This window comes from Clinocottus analis, unplaced genomic scaffold (genome assembly GCF_023055335.1).
Source record: "Clinocottus analis isolate CAN_PGR_092001 unplaced genomic scaffold, fCliAna1.0.p SCAF_9, whole genome shotgun sequence".
Lineage (NCBI taxonomy): Eukaryota > Metazoa > Chordata > Actinopteri > Perciformes > Cottidae > Clinocottus > Clinocottus analis.
The window spans coordinates 9982680-9997503 of NW_027176251.1; the positions used below are offsets into that span (position 1 = coordinate 9982680).

At 40.8% G+C, this 14824-nt stretch overlaps 3 protein-coding genes across 3 annotated transcripts; 1 reads left to right on the forward strand and 2 right to left on the reverse strand.

Annotated features, from left to right (window-relative positions):
• Positions 1–12: 12 nt before the first annotated feature.
• On the forward strand, positions 13–2120 carry LOC137781485 (c-Myc-binding protein-like). The gene is made up of 5 exons (XM_068570268.1): positions 13–194; positions 662–734; positions 1115–1163; positions 1354–1483; positions 1570–2120. The coding sequence occupies exons 1-5, from the start codon at positions 180–182 to the stop codon at positions 1609–1611; spliced, it is 309 nt and encodes a 102-aa protein (XP_068426369.1). The 5' UTR covers positions 13–179; the 3' UTR covers positions 1612–2120.
• An 885-nt stretch (positions 2121–3005) lies between these two features.
• gja9a (gap junction protein alpha 9a) lies at positions 3006–4952 on the reverse strand. Its single transcript, XM_068569756.1, has 2 exons — positions 4900–4952; positions 3006–4479 (listed from the first exon to the last, which is right to left on the reverse strand). Exons 1-2 carry the CDS (start codon positions 4950–4952, stop codon positions 3006–3008), a joined length of 1527 nt encoding a protein of 508 aa, XP_068425857.1.
• A 2886-nt stretch (positions 4953–7838) lies between these two features.
• On the reverse strand, positions 7839–12401 carry rhbdl2 (rhomboid, veinlet-like 2 (Drosophila)). The gene is made up of 7 exons (XM_068569423.1): positions 12171–12401; positions 10386–10534; positions 9330–9442; positions 9044–9144; positions 8681–8741; positions 8522–8583; positions 7839–8018 (listed from the first exon to the last, which is right to left on the reverse strand). The coding sequence occupies exons 1-7, from the start codon at positions 12399–12401 to the stop codon at positions 7839–7841; spliced, it is 897 nt and encodes a 298-aa protein (XP_068425524.1).
• Between the last annotated feature and the right edge of the window lie 2423 nt (positions 12402–14824).

A 14824-nucleotide genomic window follows, 5' to 3' on the forward strand; every position in this document is an offset into this window, starting at 1 on the left:
TTTGATGCATTCTTGTTTTACGAGGGACACCTGAAGGCGACATCGAGCACGGCAGCAAACCGGTTGCATAAACGAAACTTAAACTTTTCCTGCCTTTCATAATTAAGATTTGCGGAGATAAGCGGAACCCTAAAGACAGTAACTATAAGAAGAAAGTCAACTTTAATGACGACGTCATAATGGCACATTATAGAGTAAGTGTGTTTGCTGCTGTCGCTTTGTCTTTACAGTTTTAGTGGAAACAGCTTATTAACTAACGTGCCTAACGTTAGCGGCGAGCTAGCTAAACTAACATTGGCTCGCTCGGCGTCCAGGTGCTCATCAGGGAGTCCACGTCCCACCTGTGGCAACTTGTGGTGTGGCCTTGGGGGGTCGTAAATGTTTGTGGATGCGCCTCAGTCAAGATAATATTTACAAAACCGACTGAAAACTTCTTTTTTTTTGTCAAGATTTTCTCCTGCAGGTCACAGTTTGACCATTATGTCTGAGGTTAATCACGTTCACTGTTTACTTTGGAAATGTTCAACGTGCATTACATTCTTGCAAATTAACTGCTGACGAGAAAGCAAGTCATTTTTAACCATGATTTTTTTTTTCTTCTGGTATATTCTAGTTAACCAGACCTGACAGTTTACAGTTTTGTTTTGTTGTCTTCCTACAGACCCCAGACCCTAAAAGGGAACAGTTTAGGAGATACTTGGAGAAAGCTGGTGTTGTTGACAGCCTGACAAGTGGTATGGCACTTCTTCTCCCTCAAGTCGTCTCTCTGTGAGCGTGGCCACTGTTAACAAACTTCTCTAGCAAATGAGGCAACTCGGATGAGTTCTAGACGATGTTAAAACTGAAACCAGCTACATTTATAGAAATGGTTGACACAGATCCTCTTCTGACCGGGCTGGACTGAAAATACTAATGAGTATCACAATATCAAAACCAAATTATCATCAAATGGCAGATTTTGCCCCCAGTAAAAAGGGCCAAGTATTGTTTGAAAGATTCAAATACCAGAGTCAACTCAGTAGCGGAGTTGCAGTGCTTTTTGTAATACTGACTTGACCTCAATTGACATTTGATATCTATGCAATTTAATTGAATTGTCTTTGTTATTTTTCAGTTCTAGTGTCTTTGTATGAACAGCCTGACAAGCCGAGCAATGCTCTGGAGTATCCTTTCAAACACAAGCTGAACCATTTGGGTGGTTGCAAAAAAGGCCTCTCGGGCTCGTAGTTGGTAGTGAGTTGAGCATCGGACTTAATGAATTCCTGCACTGACAACTCCAAACCGAAATAAAGAGAAATGTTTACAAGTTGATGATCTGCTGGCTGTAGATTCTTTCACAAACTCCTTTCCCAGATTTGTGAAGCGTCATCTGAATTCTGGGGGCCAGACTTCAACAGACACGGAGGCTTTACAGCAGGAGGTGATCGACTTGAGGCAGAGTTGTGCACGTCTGGCGGAGGAAAACAAAGATCTCAAATCAAAGGTGCGTTTTGGCTGGTTCTCGACGTAAGCTGTGTCCTTTCAGGCAACATGCTTAATGCAGATGCACTTTCTCCTCTGTCTCTCCAGCTGCAGCGTTATGAACCTGAAGATGGAGCTGCAGCTGATTAGACCACAGCAGCGCTTTGGCTTACTCAATGTAGATTTTGTTAATTTAGCTTTTGTTTTTATGACACAACACTATTAACTGAAGGCAGAGAATTTTAGGTGCCTGTTTTTGTAAATCTTATTTTCTACTGTTTCTTAGAATTTAACTTATCCTGTACATGCATGTATATAAGTTTGTTCCTTGTTTAATATTTAGCTTAGTTTTACTGAGAAATTGATCCTTTTTATATGGCTGAAAAAGTCAGAGCTATAAGATTTTTTTTTCTCACCCTTAATAAGGTATTCATTTAAGACATGAGGCATATCCTTTTTTTGAGAGGTTTATGGGGGAAAAAAGTGCTTCTTTTTCTTTCTGAGTTATAAAACAAACATGCTTTGTCCAGAGCATCGAGACAGTGTGTGACAGACACACTCGTACTTAATTTACAAGGAGCTGGTTACCAGTCAAATATAGCACTTCTCGTCTTGTAATTATTGTTGTATTGCTAAATACATTCATTTCTAAAAAACAATGTATCCGTTGGGTCTTTTATTAATATATGATAGAATTTTAATACCTTGGTCAAATAAAGCTGTGTACTTTCATTATAACATTCATTACTTTCTACTCTGATGCAAAATTAAGAATTTTCTCAGGAAATAAACAAGTACAGCAATGAGTGATAATATTATAGAGATGCAATTGAACTACAAACTTAAGACTAAACAATCTTTTCTCCACAAACATATCTGGATGTTGTTTTTTAGTTTGACTTCATGGTACAATGTACACATTGATAGTTTGCCTGTCATGCCAAGCAACATTTTTATAAGTACTAAGGCTAATATACGTGACTTGTTAAAGTGTTGCTCGTAAGAGAATTAAATATTTACCGACAAAGTGGAACAGTGGCTAAAGAGCATGTGCGGTAACCAATAAGTCCTCTACTCCTATAGTGAAGTGATATTGACATTTTTTACAATGTTTATATGTCGCACTACAATGAAAAAACACTACTTCTGACATCTCATGTCTATTAGATCCAGTGCAGGCCTGAACTAGTATCATATCAATAAGATGATACAATTCAGTTTTCATGCTAATTGGATAGCGGTACATGCAGTCAGTCACAATAGAATATAGGTTTGTTCCAAAAACTGTTAAAAAATATATAAAACATACAATACAAAGTCTATTTTTGTATTATTATAAGATGTCACCAATAGTGTTTATTGATGTCAGTTCCATTAGTCAACTCCAAAGGGGTATTTAAGCATACCACATTAATTAGACTAACAGACAAACTGAAATGGGAACAAACTTTTACCAGATTGGAGGCAGCTCAGTGTAAAACTTCTTAATGTAGATATGGCGGTCGAGTCAATACACCTGTGACATGGATTGCTGTCAGGAAAGTTTAGATTTGAAGGTCTGATGTTTTGCAGTTGGAGGAAGGGGGTCTGGGATTGTGCCCGGATTCTGAGCTGGAGTCGTCTAGTGACTCCGGACTGGACGACCGGCTGTGATGTTTGCCATCTGATTTTAACTGCGTCTGAGGGGAGAGATGTCCACGCCTGGCTTTTGCACCCTCACATGAATCTGTGTCAGAGCTTTTACTCTCCAACACCGTGGAGCACTTGATAGCGCCGTGAGCCCTGCACGGCCTCTTCAATGCACTCCCTTGCAGCGTCGCGGAGGTGTCCCCTACCTTCTGTGTGCATTTGGGAGAGTCTGGACTCCCTCTTTCACTGCCACCATCCTCTTTACTGTGTAGGAGAAGGTGTAAAAAGTCTTGGGCCTCCTGCTTTGGCTGAAGCAGGGAGTCGCAGCAGGGAAAGCAGGGTTCTTTGGTAGTCAAGGTGCAGTTACAATGCGGTGCGCTTTGAGCGGAACATCTGGAATTGTCCATATTTTGTTGAGTGGTCAGCGTGCTCTGAAGAGGTAGAAAAGTTGAAGGTTTAATAAGGTTTGGGTACATTGTTGTGCCCTGCACCCTCTCCAGCAGGAGGTTGTAGTCACTGGGTGCAGAGGCAATTGTAGCCCTCCGGGGTGCACTGGTTTGCACGACAGATTCTTTTTTGCACCTGTTGGCATAGTAGTCGTCAAGTTCATCCCTTTCATCCCTCAAGTGAGGGTAGAAGTCCAAGATGCCCTTTTTGACCTTCTTGTAACCCAGGTGTGTGATCTCCAAGATGTTCAGGAAGAGGGATATTGCGGCGATGCATTGCATAAACACCATGAAGACGCTTTTCTCTGTCGGTCTGGAAACATAGCAGTCCACAGCGTTGGGACAAGGGTCCCGCTCGCACTTGAAGAGCGGGTAGAGGTGAAAGCCATAAAGGAGGTACTGACCTGTCATGAAGACCACTTCTACAATCGAGCGAGTGAAGACGTGAGCCACGTAGGTACGCAGCAGAGAGCCCCTCAGAGGAGCTTTGTTCAGTTTCCCCTGATCCACCTGTTTAATTTCCCGCTCAATCCTCTTCCTGGCTTCTGCCAACTCCACATCAACCAGCTCCAGCTCCTTCCGCAGCAGAGCCTTCTTTTTCTGCCGGGCCTTCTCCAGCGCCCGCAGCCTGTACAGGGCGTGGCCCATGTACACCAGCGAGGGGGAAGACACAAAAATGACTTGCAGAACCCAGTAGCGGATGAGGGAGATCGGGAAAGCGTGGTCGTAGCACACATTTCTACATCCGGGCTGCTCCGTGTTGCATATGAAGTCTGCCTGCTCGTCGTTCCACACATCCTCAGCCGCCACGCCGAGGACCAGCATACGGAAGATGAACAGGATGGTGAGCCAGATCTTACCGACCATTGTGGAATGGATGTGCACCTCCTCCAAAATCCCACCGAGGAAGTTCCAGTCTCCCATCTTCACTCTGCCATTTTGACTGAAAAAAATTCAAGGATGGTGAAAGATGAAATAGTTTAAAATGTTCATACAAAGTTAATAGTAGAATAGAAATACAGTGACAAGAAGTGCAGTCAACCTTTGAGAAAATAAGTTGGATTCAGTAAGTAAATTGGACAGACAGCAAAGGCGTGTTGACAATAGAAACAATATTTTTTTTCAAGATTAGAACAATATGAAACAACTAAATTTGTAATTAACCACGAAAGACAAAAGACAATACCTCTTAAATGGAAATATGAAACATTAGCTTGGAGAAAGCTTGTGAAATAAAGTGTCACGTATTGGTAAAATATTTATAAACAACTATGTAAAGTAGACGTGGTCATGCAGCATCCCCTACAGCTGCGGCATCATACAAACCATGCCGAAGTTCTGTGCACTTGCCGGATTCGTTTACCTTGCAGCGGCGTGGACAGACTGCCGGTGGTGACTTAAATCTCTTTGGGTCATGCAGCCCTGACGCGGTCACCAAAAAGTTTTTTTTAAATTGTTACCACCCTCCGCATTAGTCCCTGTACATTGTTCAAACCCAAATGACCCGCCTCTCCCTCAGTGTTGCTCAAAACTAAGTGGGAACAACTGAGCTGCTGCGGGAAGGTTGCCAACACTACTCTGACTAGAGAAAGTCAATACCGACAGCTTCACCCATTCATTTAAATCAGGGCCTCCCAATGATGGGCTGTAACTGGTCGTAGCACTGATATTGACCTCAATATTTGCAGATTAGGGATGTTTGTTAGTCTTTTTTTCTCCTTTTCCAGTAGAAATACATCATGCATTCAACAGCAGAGATCATAACGCATTGAACATATTTTATTGTGGTTCACATATGTGTATATATTAATGTAAAATGTGTAAATAACAAACCTTTTTCTAAATAGATTCTTTGCAAGTCAAGACTGCATGCTTTCGGCTGTGTTAGCACTCAATTGTTGGAGTTGTGTGTGCAAACAAAGAAAAAGAAACAGTCCCACATTATCGATACGAGTCAGTTATTCAACCAGGCCTTGTACAATCAATAGTTTTCTTCAATAGCAAAGTAATCAATGGGTCACCATGTCTGATTTTATACCCTGCTGCTCCTCTCTGGATGTAATTCTGTTCTCATGCACTTGACACCTTATTTCATCCCATTTACAAGAAATCTATCACAGTGGATTAGTGTGCTTTCCAACTGCACACCGTCCAATTCTAAATAGCTTTAAATACCTTTTTAAAAGCTTGTTATCTGATGTCATTCTCGATATCACAGCTTCTCTCCCCATGACACGTTTGTTTGTTGATTATTGTGTACAGAGCAAAACAAACAAGCTACACTAGTGGGATATTTCATTGACAAGATTCAGAAAGCTGAACCTTTCCCTTCTGACCTAAAACCTCTCACTCTGCCTAGCAGATCAGGATTGATCCAAACCAGTCTGGTCCAACACATTAAGAGTACAGGAGGTCAAACTGGGGAACATACTGGGAGAATTCCAATGTTATTTCCCCTTTTTCAAACCGAACAATCCTTTTTTTCCTCCTGGTACTTCAACCTCAGGATGTGTATCATTTCAAAGTAGTTTATTAAACTATATTTTTTCACTTTACAATTTGCATTAGTTATTTTCTAACCAGCAAAATGTCAGTATTTAAATCTTAAATACTTAGAACAATATGATTTCCATGATTCATTTAAGATTGTTACTTTAAACACTAAGTGACAAGATGGCACTTTGTTGAAGTTACTGTGTAAAGAAAGATCCTCATTATCTCTTTAAAGTGAAGTGACACATTTTAAAAAGGAATGCAAAAACACCACAGCAAAGATAGCTTACGAACAAATATTTAATTTAGGATAGGACAGCTAAAATCCTGATGCGGCAGCAGTGTTGCCCAGTGACAACAGATGTTTCGATTGCTGCACTACATTGGACAACATACACTTTCCCACTGTTTCGGGGTCAAGGCAAACAAGCACATGATAATTGGATATTGATGCACTAAGTTAATGTAAAAGTAATATGGATGAGCCATGTTTGGAAACTATAGAACTTTCCACATACTGTAGAAAGCAGGCGTCAACATTCAGGCACAATCACAACATGTAAGGGAGTTCCTGCAGCATCAAACAGCCGGCTGCTGCGCACACACTGTCACCAGCTTATGGCCAAACATTAGAAATGTAGTCTTCAATGTTAATCAGGACTATAATTATCAGTAAAATAAATCATCAGTTTCCACCAAAGATTCAATTTGACAAATATGTTTAAAAAAACCTTTTATTTTTTAAAGACATTGAGCTGTGGACACGCAAAATCAAGTGTGAGAGGCTTCAGTTTGGTCATAGTTTAAATAAAGTACATTTTCTAACATGAGCTCTTTTCCTGAATTACAAACTGCACCCAATGTTGTGATATTAGAGTTTTCATTCATAAACTCCTGAAACCTAAAATGTACCAACACTGAACTAAAATAAAAATGTAAAAGACTAAAATAAAGTTGGGTTATTGTCAGACATCAACCACATTGTTATTCAAACAAAACCAAAGCCAAAGTTGTGTACTTATAAGGTTGAAAAACAATGAGCATGATGGGAAAATAAATCAACAGTTTCACTAAAGGATGAATGTAATTACTCGCGTCATGTCAACAGGATGTGGCTGCAACAATAACGTGGCATTAGGCCGTGGCTCGAGACTTCCTGATAAACTCTCTCATCGGGTTCTCTTTCTTTTGTCTCACGAGCTGAATATTTCACCACATTGAAGGCACATTTCATGAATACTGAAAGTTGAAAAGAGTCCTTGATTCAACACATATGCAACAGAAAATGTATTTGACGGTTTGAAAAATAAAAAAATCTATATGAGAAAAATGACATGAAATTGGACCAGTGTGTTTAATTTCCTGATAAAGGTCAAAGAAGTCTAGAAATACACACATACATTAAAACATTAATTTCATGTTAAACATGTTTTAATGTATGTGAGTTTCTAGACCTCCTAGAAATGCACAGATAACATTTCATTCAGTTTTAAATGACTCGCTCATTTAAAGCACGTTTTGCTGCACATCGTCTTAAGATGAAATAGAAAATAGGCCTTCTGCAATGCTACGCATCAACAGCAGGAGGTACTCTTCTCCTTGAACTCACAAATTCAGCTCCAAAAATAAGACAATCAGATAGTAAAATAAAATAAAAATACCTTGTGCACTTTCACAATAGTCACTAAAAAGCAACTTGTCACTGGAACCCTTGAGTACATCAGTAAAATACAGCTTCCTGAGTGAGTGACATTAAGGCTTTAGTGTTAACTTAACAACAAAAAGGTTGACGAGTGCAGCTTCATGGCCCTATGATGCTGGGCTCAGGAAGATGTTGAAGACCACAGCGAAGACCACGAACAACACATATCCAACTATACACAGCCAGAAACGTGGGTCTTTGATGAGCTTCTTATTGTAAGCGCTGAAGAAGACGTAGCCGATGGTCATCCCGGCCGCGATCCCTCCAAAATGAGCCACGAAAGACACCTAGGAGGGGAGATGGTGAAGTGAGCTTTCAGTAAGCCAGGAGGAACTAATTACCCAAATTAAATAGAACACCCTTGGGTACTGTCATCCGACCTCACACTTAAAATACTTGCAGAACCAGTTAAACAGCCAAAACAAAACCCAAAAGACACACAGAAAGAGGAAGGGAGATAAGAACATGGCGGAGGGAACAAGGAATCAGCTTTTTAGAGTCTGCTAATCACTCAGAAAGAAAAACAAGCCTCATCCAACAAGAAGAAGATATTTCAAGTCTTGTAGTTGCTTTACCTAAAACTGAAACTATGGCGTAAATGACAAGAGTCCCCATTTCTCAATGTGGATTACTGATTTTTTTTTTTTTTTAAGAAACCGTTTATGTAAAAAGTCCCAACAAGAGCTATAATGCTGCCTGTAGCCACAAGCGCTCTGTCAGCGAGGGGGAGTTTAGCTGATGAAAAGGTCATGTTTGAGTCCTCTACTGTACAAGGGGAGAAGAACCATACCTTTAAACCAGCCTCGTCTGAGACAAATCTTCTGTAGAAGGCAAATCCAAAATCGACGCCAACTGCCGAAAGAAACCAGTATTAAATATTATTGAAGTGAGATCACGGCAGTTAGAAGATACATATCAAAACAGGTTGAAAACACAAAGGAGGACATACCAAATATCACTATAGCGGCGATACGAAATATTCCAAGAAGAGGAATCATCTCTCGGAAATTCTGTGAAATGAATATGACATTTATTTATTAGAAATTGACTGAGCTGGTACTGTACACACATTATTCAGCCAACCTTTAGACAATGAATTGGAGCGCCACACACATAATAGATTTCAATGTTGTTTCAATTGTGTATCAGACAAAATCGTTTGTCTTGTCTTTCTATATTAAAATATACATAAAAATTCTCTTAATATGTCACTTTTTATACTATTTAAAACATTGAGCGATGTGAAAAAAAAAAAGGGTTTGAGCGGTCTCTTTTCACACAACGTAAATACACACTGAAATGCTGAACTCACCACCACTGCGTTCATAAAATAGCCTCCTATGAGGGCATAAACGCCCCCAGAAGCTCCCACCAAAGCACTGAGAGGATCAAAGATGGAGCTGGCCAACGAGCCTGTGGGGAAACGGAAAGTATCAGTGGCATTTCGTACTGCAACACAAACAGGAAACCCCTACTTCAATGACTGTTAGAAGGCCATCGCGGATGAAGTCCAGCTAGCTGAAGCTGCTTGTGTAACAGAGCTACATCGGAACAAATAAATAAAATTTAATAAATGAAAAACAGGGGATTTTTTTTACCTGCCAGGACGCCTGCTAGATAAACCATTCCCACTTCAAATCCTTTGTGGACCAGTTCCAGCGGGATGCCCAGCAGCAGCTGCATCAACAGGTTTCCCACGATGTGCTCGACACTAGAGGAAGGTGGAGAAGAGAAAGAGAAGGATGTACTTCATCATGGATGACAACTGTCCTACAGAGAATGGACAGAATATCAGAAACACCTGTAGCCCAGCGGTAAAGTTAGCTTTAAACAATGCTTTCAGAGGGTAAGACTGGTATTTTTCTATAGCTTTGATATTGTAAACAAATCCCACACTTATATAAGAACAGTTGGGCACTGCAGGTTTTGACAAATGTAACTCCGACTGGGCCAATATCAGGAAATCAAATCACATTTGGTGCATTCGTGAGTGTTTCTTGCAACAGGATGGCGTGTGTGGGTTTGACTCAAAAAGAAAAAAACACAGTGCCCGTGGTCATTCTAAGAAAGGGACGTGGGATTTTGTACAACAGTGTGTCTCACTGTCATTTCTTTAATAGTTTTTGGACAACAAAAATGATCTACGGCACAGATGAATAACCAATTCATTGTTGGTTTTGGTCTCTTTTTCGGTCTCTTTGTTCAGTGTCATCCAGTTGGTGAGAGACTGTGACCACTGTTGCTCTTGCTCATGATTTTTGGTTTTCCTGTCGTCTTGTGGTTTATGTGCACATGATTGTTTTTCCAGACTGTCTGCTTGCCACATCACATGACTTTAGCCGTGTTTTGACAGATGTGCCGGCAACTCTGGCAACGAACGCCTGGCCTCCGTGTACCTCTACAAAAAGCTACGAGCACTCTGGTTCTTGCCTTTTGTAACGGTGAATATGAAGTCATGTGGAAACAAGTGTCAAAACCATGACGTCATATACCAAACACAGGAACACCGGACATCGTAGAAAAAAACCCAGCAGAGAATAGGAGCTTCACGGCCATGCCGCTGTAAAGTGACTGAGTTTTTGCCCACACCCCAATGTGACTCAAGCGTTCATGGTGTAATTAAGGTATCTAAAAAAAGGCCTGACCAGGCTTACCCGGCGTGGACAAACATGTAGGAGATAAAGCGCCATGCTTCCTGCCTCTCTTCAGGCTTGTATGTCAGCGGGCTTTTCCAGATGCCTTCATCCAGGGTCACCCACTGCTTCTGCGGCTTCCACACGGCGTAGTAGATAAACACTGCCAGCTGACGAAGAGCAGAAAATATATACGCACAAGTTAGTCTGAAAGAATGAGATGTTTTTTAATAAACTCAAACTTGAAAGTTGGCAGCAGCAGAAGGATGGGGGACGACGCTAAATCCCAAACAGCTGAGAAAATAAAGATGGGAACGATGATCAAGAAATGATGTTGAAGTGTGTTTAACCGACCGCAGAAGATCCCCCAGTGGGGTTGTGCATAGCAGCTCATACGTCTGAATCTGCCAGCATTGGTGGGAATAAAAAGCGATGGCACGCTGAGAAAGAACACTGTGGCTCAGTCGATCTTCTCTGGGTAAATAAAGTGCCTCCCCCCAAAAAGAACATATTCACAGACATTTAAAAAGAGTGACATTGGACATCTGTGAGCGGAGAATGAGCTGTTCATCCCCAAGTGTGACTCGGAGAGTGTTCAAAAAACACTCGGTGACAGGAAACAGTCACGTAACAGCCAAACTGGCTTTGCCAGCAGCTTTTTAACCAGGATGTTACATGATTTATGTGTATGGATTTATGCCTTAGTAGTAATAATGTAAATGAAATAAGGACAATTGTAAGAGTTGTTGTAAAATGTTTTGAGTTTTACTATTGTCTGCCCATATCTGTCAATCTGTTGCCCCCAACTACCATGTATTATTCTTAAAGTTAAATAGCTAAATAGGGGAACTTAACTTAATAGGGGAAGTTAACGTAAAGAAAAAAGTTTCAACATAAAAGGGTCAACAGCAGTGGCCAATCCGTCAACAATATCCAGCAGGAGACGGCACATTATGGCAAAAAGTGCATTTATAAACCAAGTAAACATATCATCTTGTGGGCTGCTGGACTATAAACCAAACATCCCATTGTTTGTTTCACATTGAGGAAATCAAACGCATTCCTGGTGGCATTAGCTTCAAATGATATTTAAAGACGTTATATACCTCCCTTTAAAGCCACAGATTTAGGGCCAAAATGAAGCCACAGCACCCCCCATGCCCTCATACTATTTCAACAAATCACCCTCTGATCCTCTACATGCCACACTTTATTTACCTGAATCTAAAAAGTCAAAAAGACACAGTGGCGTTCTGTTTGCACATTCAGGATTGAGGATCAGCTGCAGCAGGTCTTACCTGAAGCTACGACTCCATGCCCCCTGCCCCAGACGGTTCTCTCTGTTCTATCATTACCTTTTATCAAACTTAGCTCCATAATACTGATGATCATTCATCAAAACTCTCATTGTGTAAATACTTTGTAAAGTGATCAACAGCACAATGTTGTCTCACTATAGATATTGAGGCATTTGTTTAGAAGTGACATTTGATTATCCCCATAGTACTTAGCCCTACTCGTTGCGGGACAAGATCTTCTCAGTTTAGAGCGGATCTGTAAAAAACGGAGGTCAATTGTTTTCCTAATTGCCACACTTCAAAAATATCCTACCCGAGGTTCTACGACTTCACCTCGATATCTGCTCCACAACATACAATCACAGCGAATCTATACAGTAATTAACGCCCTGGCAGCCTGTAACACAAATGTAGGCTACATGTGATTAGATCACAGAATCCATACTGCTCGTCCCAGTGCGCATGCAATACGTGTGTGTGTGTGGTGCACATTCGGGGCAACAGCTACCTCTGCCAAACTGATGAGGATGATGAAGATGGGGGGCGGGCAGCAGTTGGCCCGTTCTAGGTATTTGCTGCGGGAGTCTTCTGGAAGCATCCATTTGGAGACAGATCGCTGGAACTTCTCGCAACATCCAATCTTTCTGTCACCATCAGGCTGGTCGGCTGCACTCCCGAACCGCCGCCCGTCCCGATCCACGGGGAGCGGCTCAAGCTGCTCGATGTCGATGTCTTCCATCACCGCTCCAGCCCTACACACAAGATTAAACAGTTACGGTTGGGGGGAAATGACAGCCTCCAAATTAACCATATTGATGAATCAACACGTCCCTCGTACAGCGTCAACAAAAACATTATAACCTTCATGAAGGTGGGATTTACTGCAAGGCCAGCTTTAGTTTGGGGTACTCAATACACTGGCTAATAAACTATTGAGATGTAAAATGACATTTACTGGTATAGAGGATTTTATCCATTTTACACACCCTTATTCTAACACGCCAATTACTTCTTTCATGATTTAAAGTGCAGAGAAGTCAATCATCATACATTAATACAAATCTATGACTGGCTAATCCCTCCAGTACTTCTGTCCTATAAATAGACATAACTGATCACTACTAACAATTATTTTCAGTAAGATTAATCATTCTGTGTAAATAGAAAAACAGAAAGAAATTAAACATTTAAAATTCCCGGTTTTGTATTCAGGTGTCTTGTTTTGTCCAAAACCCAAATATATTCAGTTTACCATCATGCATGACAAAAAAAGAAAGCAAAACAAAAAAAATATTTGGCATCTTAACTGGATTGTAAAATTCCTATTATATTTTCTACAGTCTGACTGGTTGAGTAATTGACTTATAGTAGCAGCTCCACTGACGAAGTAAAATACTAAAATCTACACATCTGCATCACGGTCAGACCCCTGAGTCAGAGACATGTACAAACAGTGCACTATGTAAGGTGTACATGGCTTATTAAAAACTTACTGACTAAATGCCACGATTAAATAGTTGCATTTCAAGTGTAATTAAAGATAAGACCTTTAGTGAAACTATACACAAAACCATTTTAAGACCTGGGCTGAGACTTGACTATTTAAATACACCTAATATTCCTGTGAACCATGAGAGAAGCAGACACGGTAACAGTATGCAGCAGCATGCCAATTAGCGTTTCCTGTTTACTGGGCGTTGCTGGTGATAATACCGAATTTGTGGGTGACACAAAAACTATTCTTGACAACTGAATGTGAAGTGCAGTCAGGGCTCCCACGTGTTAAGTTTCCTATAATTTGGTTTGAATGAATTCGACTTAACTTTGGCCTTTACTCACCTAAAATGTCAACAGGAAGAGTGCAGATGGCTCCCAGCGGTCCCGAGCACATAGATATCGATTCAACTAAACTAATTCAAAACCACTCAATTTGTGAGCAGATGAGTGCATAAGTTCACATCCAGTACTAGAGTTCAAAAATAGTGTTCAACAGCGTTCCTCCATGTTTCCAGACAAGAAGCGGAGTCCCTTCCCCGTCAGCCCTCGTCTGTCTCAGTGGGATCCGAAGAAGAAGGAAAGCCACTTGGAGATAATTATAGACCTTGCATTGCTTTTTTTTCTCCTGCAATAAGCTTCCTTCCTCTTTCCAGACAACCCACTTGTAATCTATTTTTTCCCAGCTCAACAGTAGGTGAGTTTCATAGAAACACAGCAAAGTCTGCGGTCTGCAACCTGCGCGCCACAGCGACAGCTTACCTGTTTCCCCGTGCCACACCTGGGATCGGTGACGTCACCGACACGTTATCTAGATCAGCTCTCCACCTCCCCCACCTCTCCACTCACACAGCCCGGCGCGCACACGCGCACACATATTCAAATAGTATACAGCGCTAAGTTCAGTGAAGTGGATTGAGTTGACAGTTTAATAGAAATGTTGCTTTGACTTGAATGAACCACAAGGTGGAGGTAGAGTCCACGATGAAGAACAAAGGACGTGCTCAATGTCTCATGTGGGGATTGCTCGTAATACATGCTGCACTTTTATATGTAGCATCCGATTTATTAATCACCGTGATGCATTGCCAATTCATTGTGTTAGTGTGATTTATTAAATACACAATTTTAGTATTTTAATACAAAAAATAAAAAAGATACAACTAGGAATCTGGGCCATAATATATTTGAGAAAACAACCATTTAGTCTTTAAAAGAACTTATGATCATTACTGGTCCAGAACAGCTACTTCATGGACCTCATGGCTAACACGTATTCTCAGTTAATTACTTAGATTCATTTTCTCATCATAATCTTGACAACAAAATACCAGAATTATTTTTTTTCCTCCTTATTTTCACATTTTTAAAAATGCCAACATAAGTCTTAACTATAACACATTTCACAATGATTTGAAACAAGTTAGGCATTTTTGCTATAAAAAAGTGTCTCACAAAAGCACCAGCTTTAGCTCTCGGTGAGATAGTCTTGATTAAATTAAGCTACTCAGCCAATGTGGAAGAGAAGACTTTTAGGTGAACGTAGAGAATAGAAAAGTAAACATCCACAATTCAATCTCCATCTGCTGAGAAGACCGTGCAGGGTGAAAAACTACCGACATCACTAAAAACACATCCTGGCTTCAAGAAAACATCCCAGACAACAGA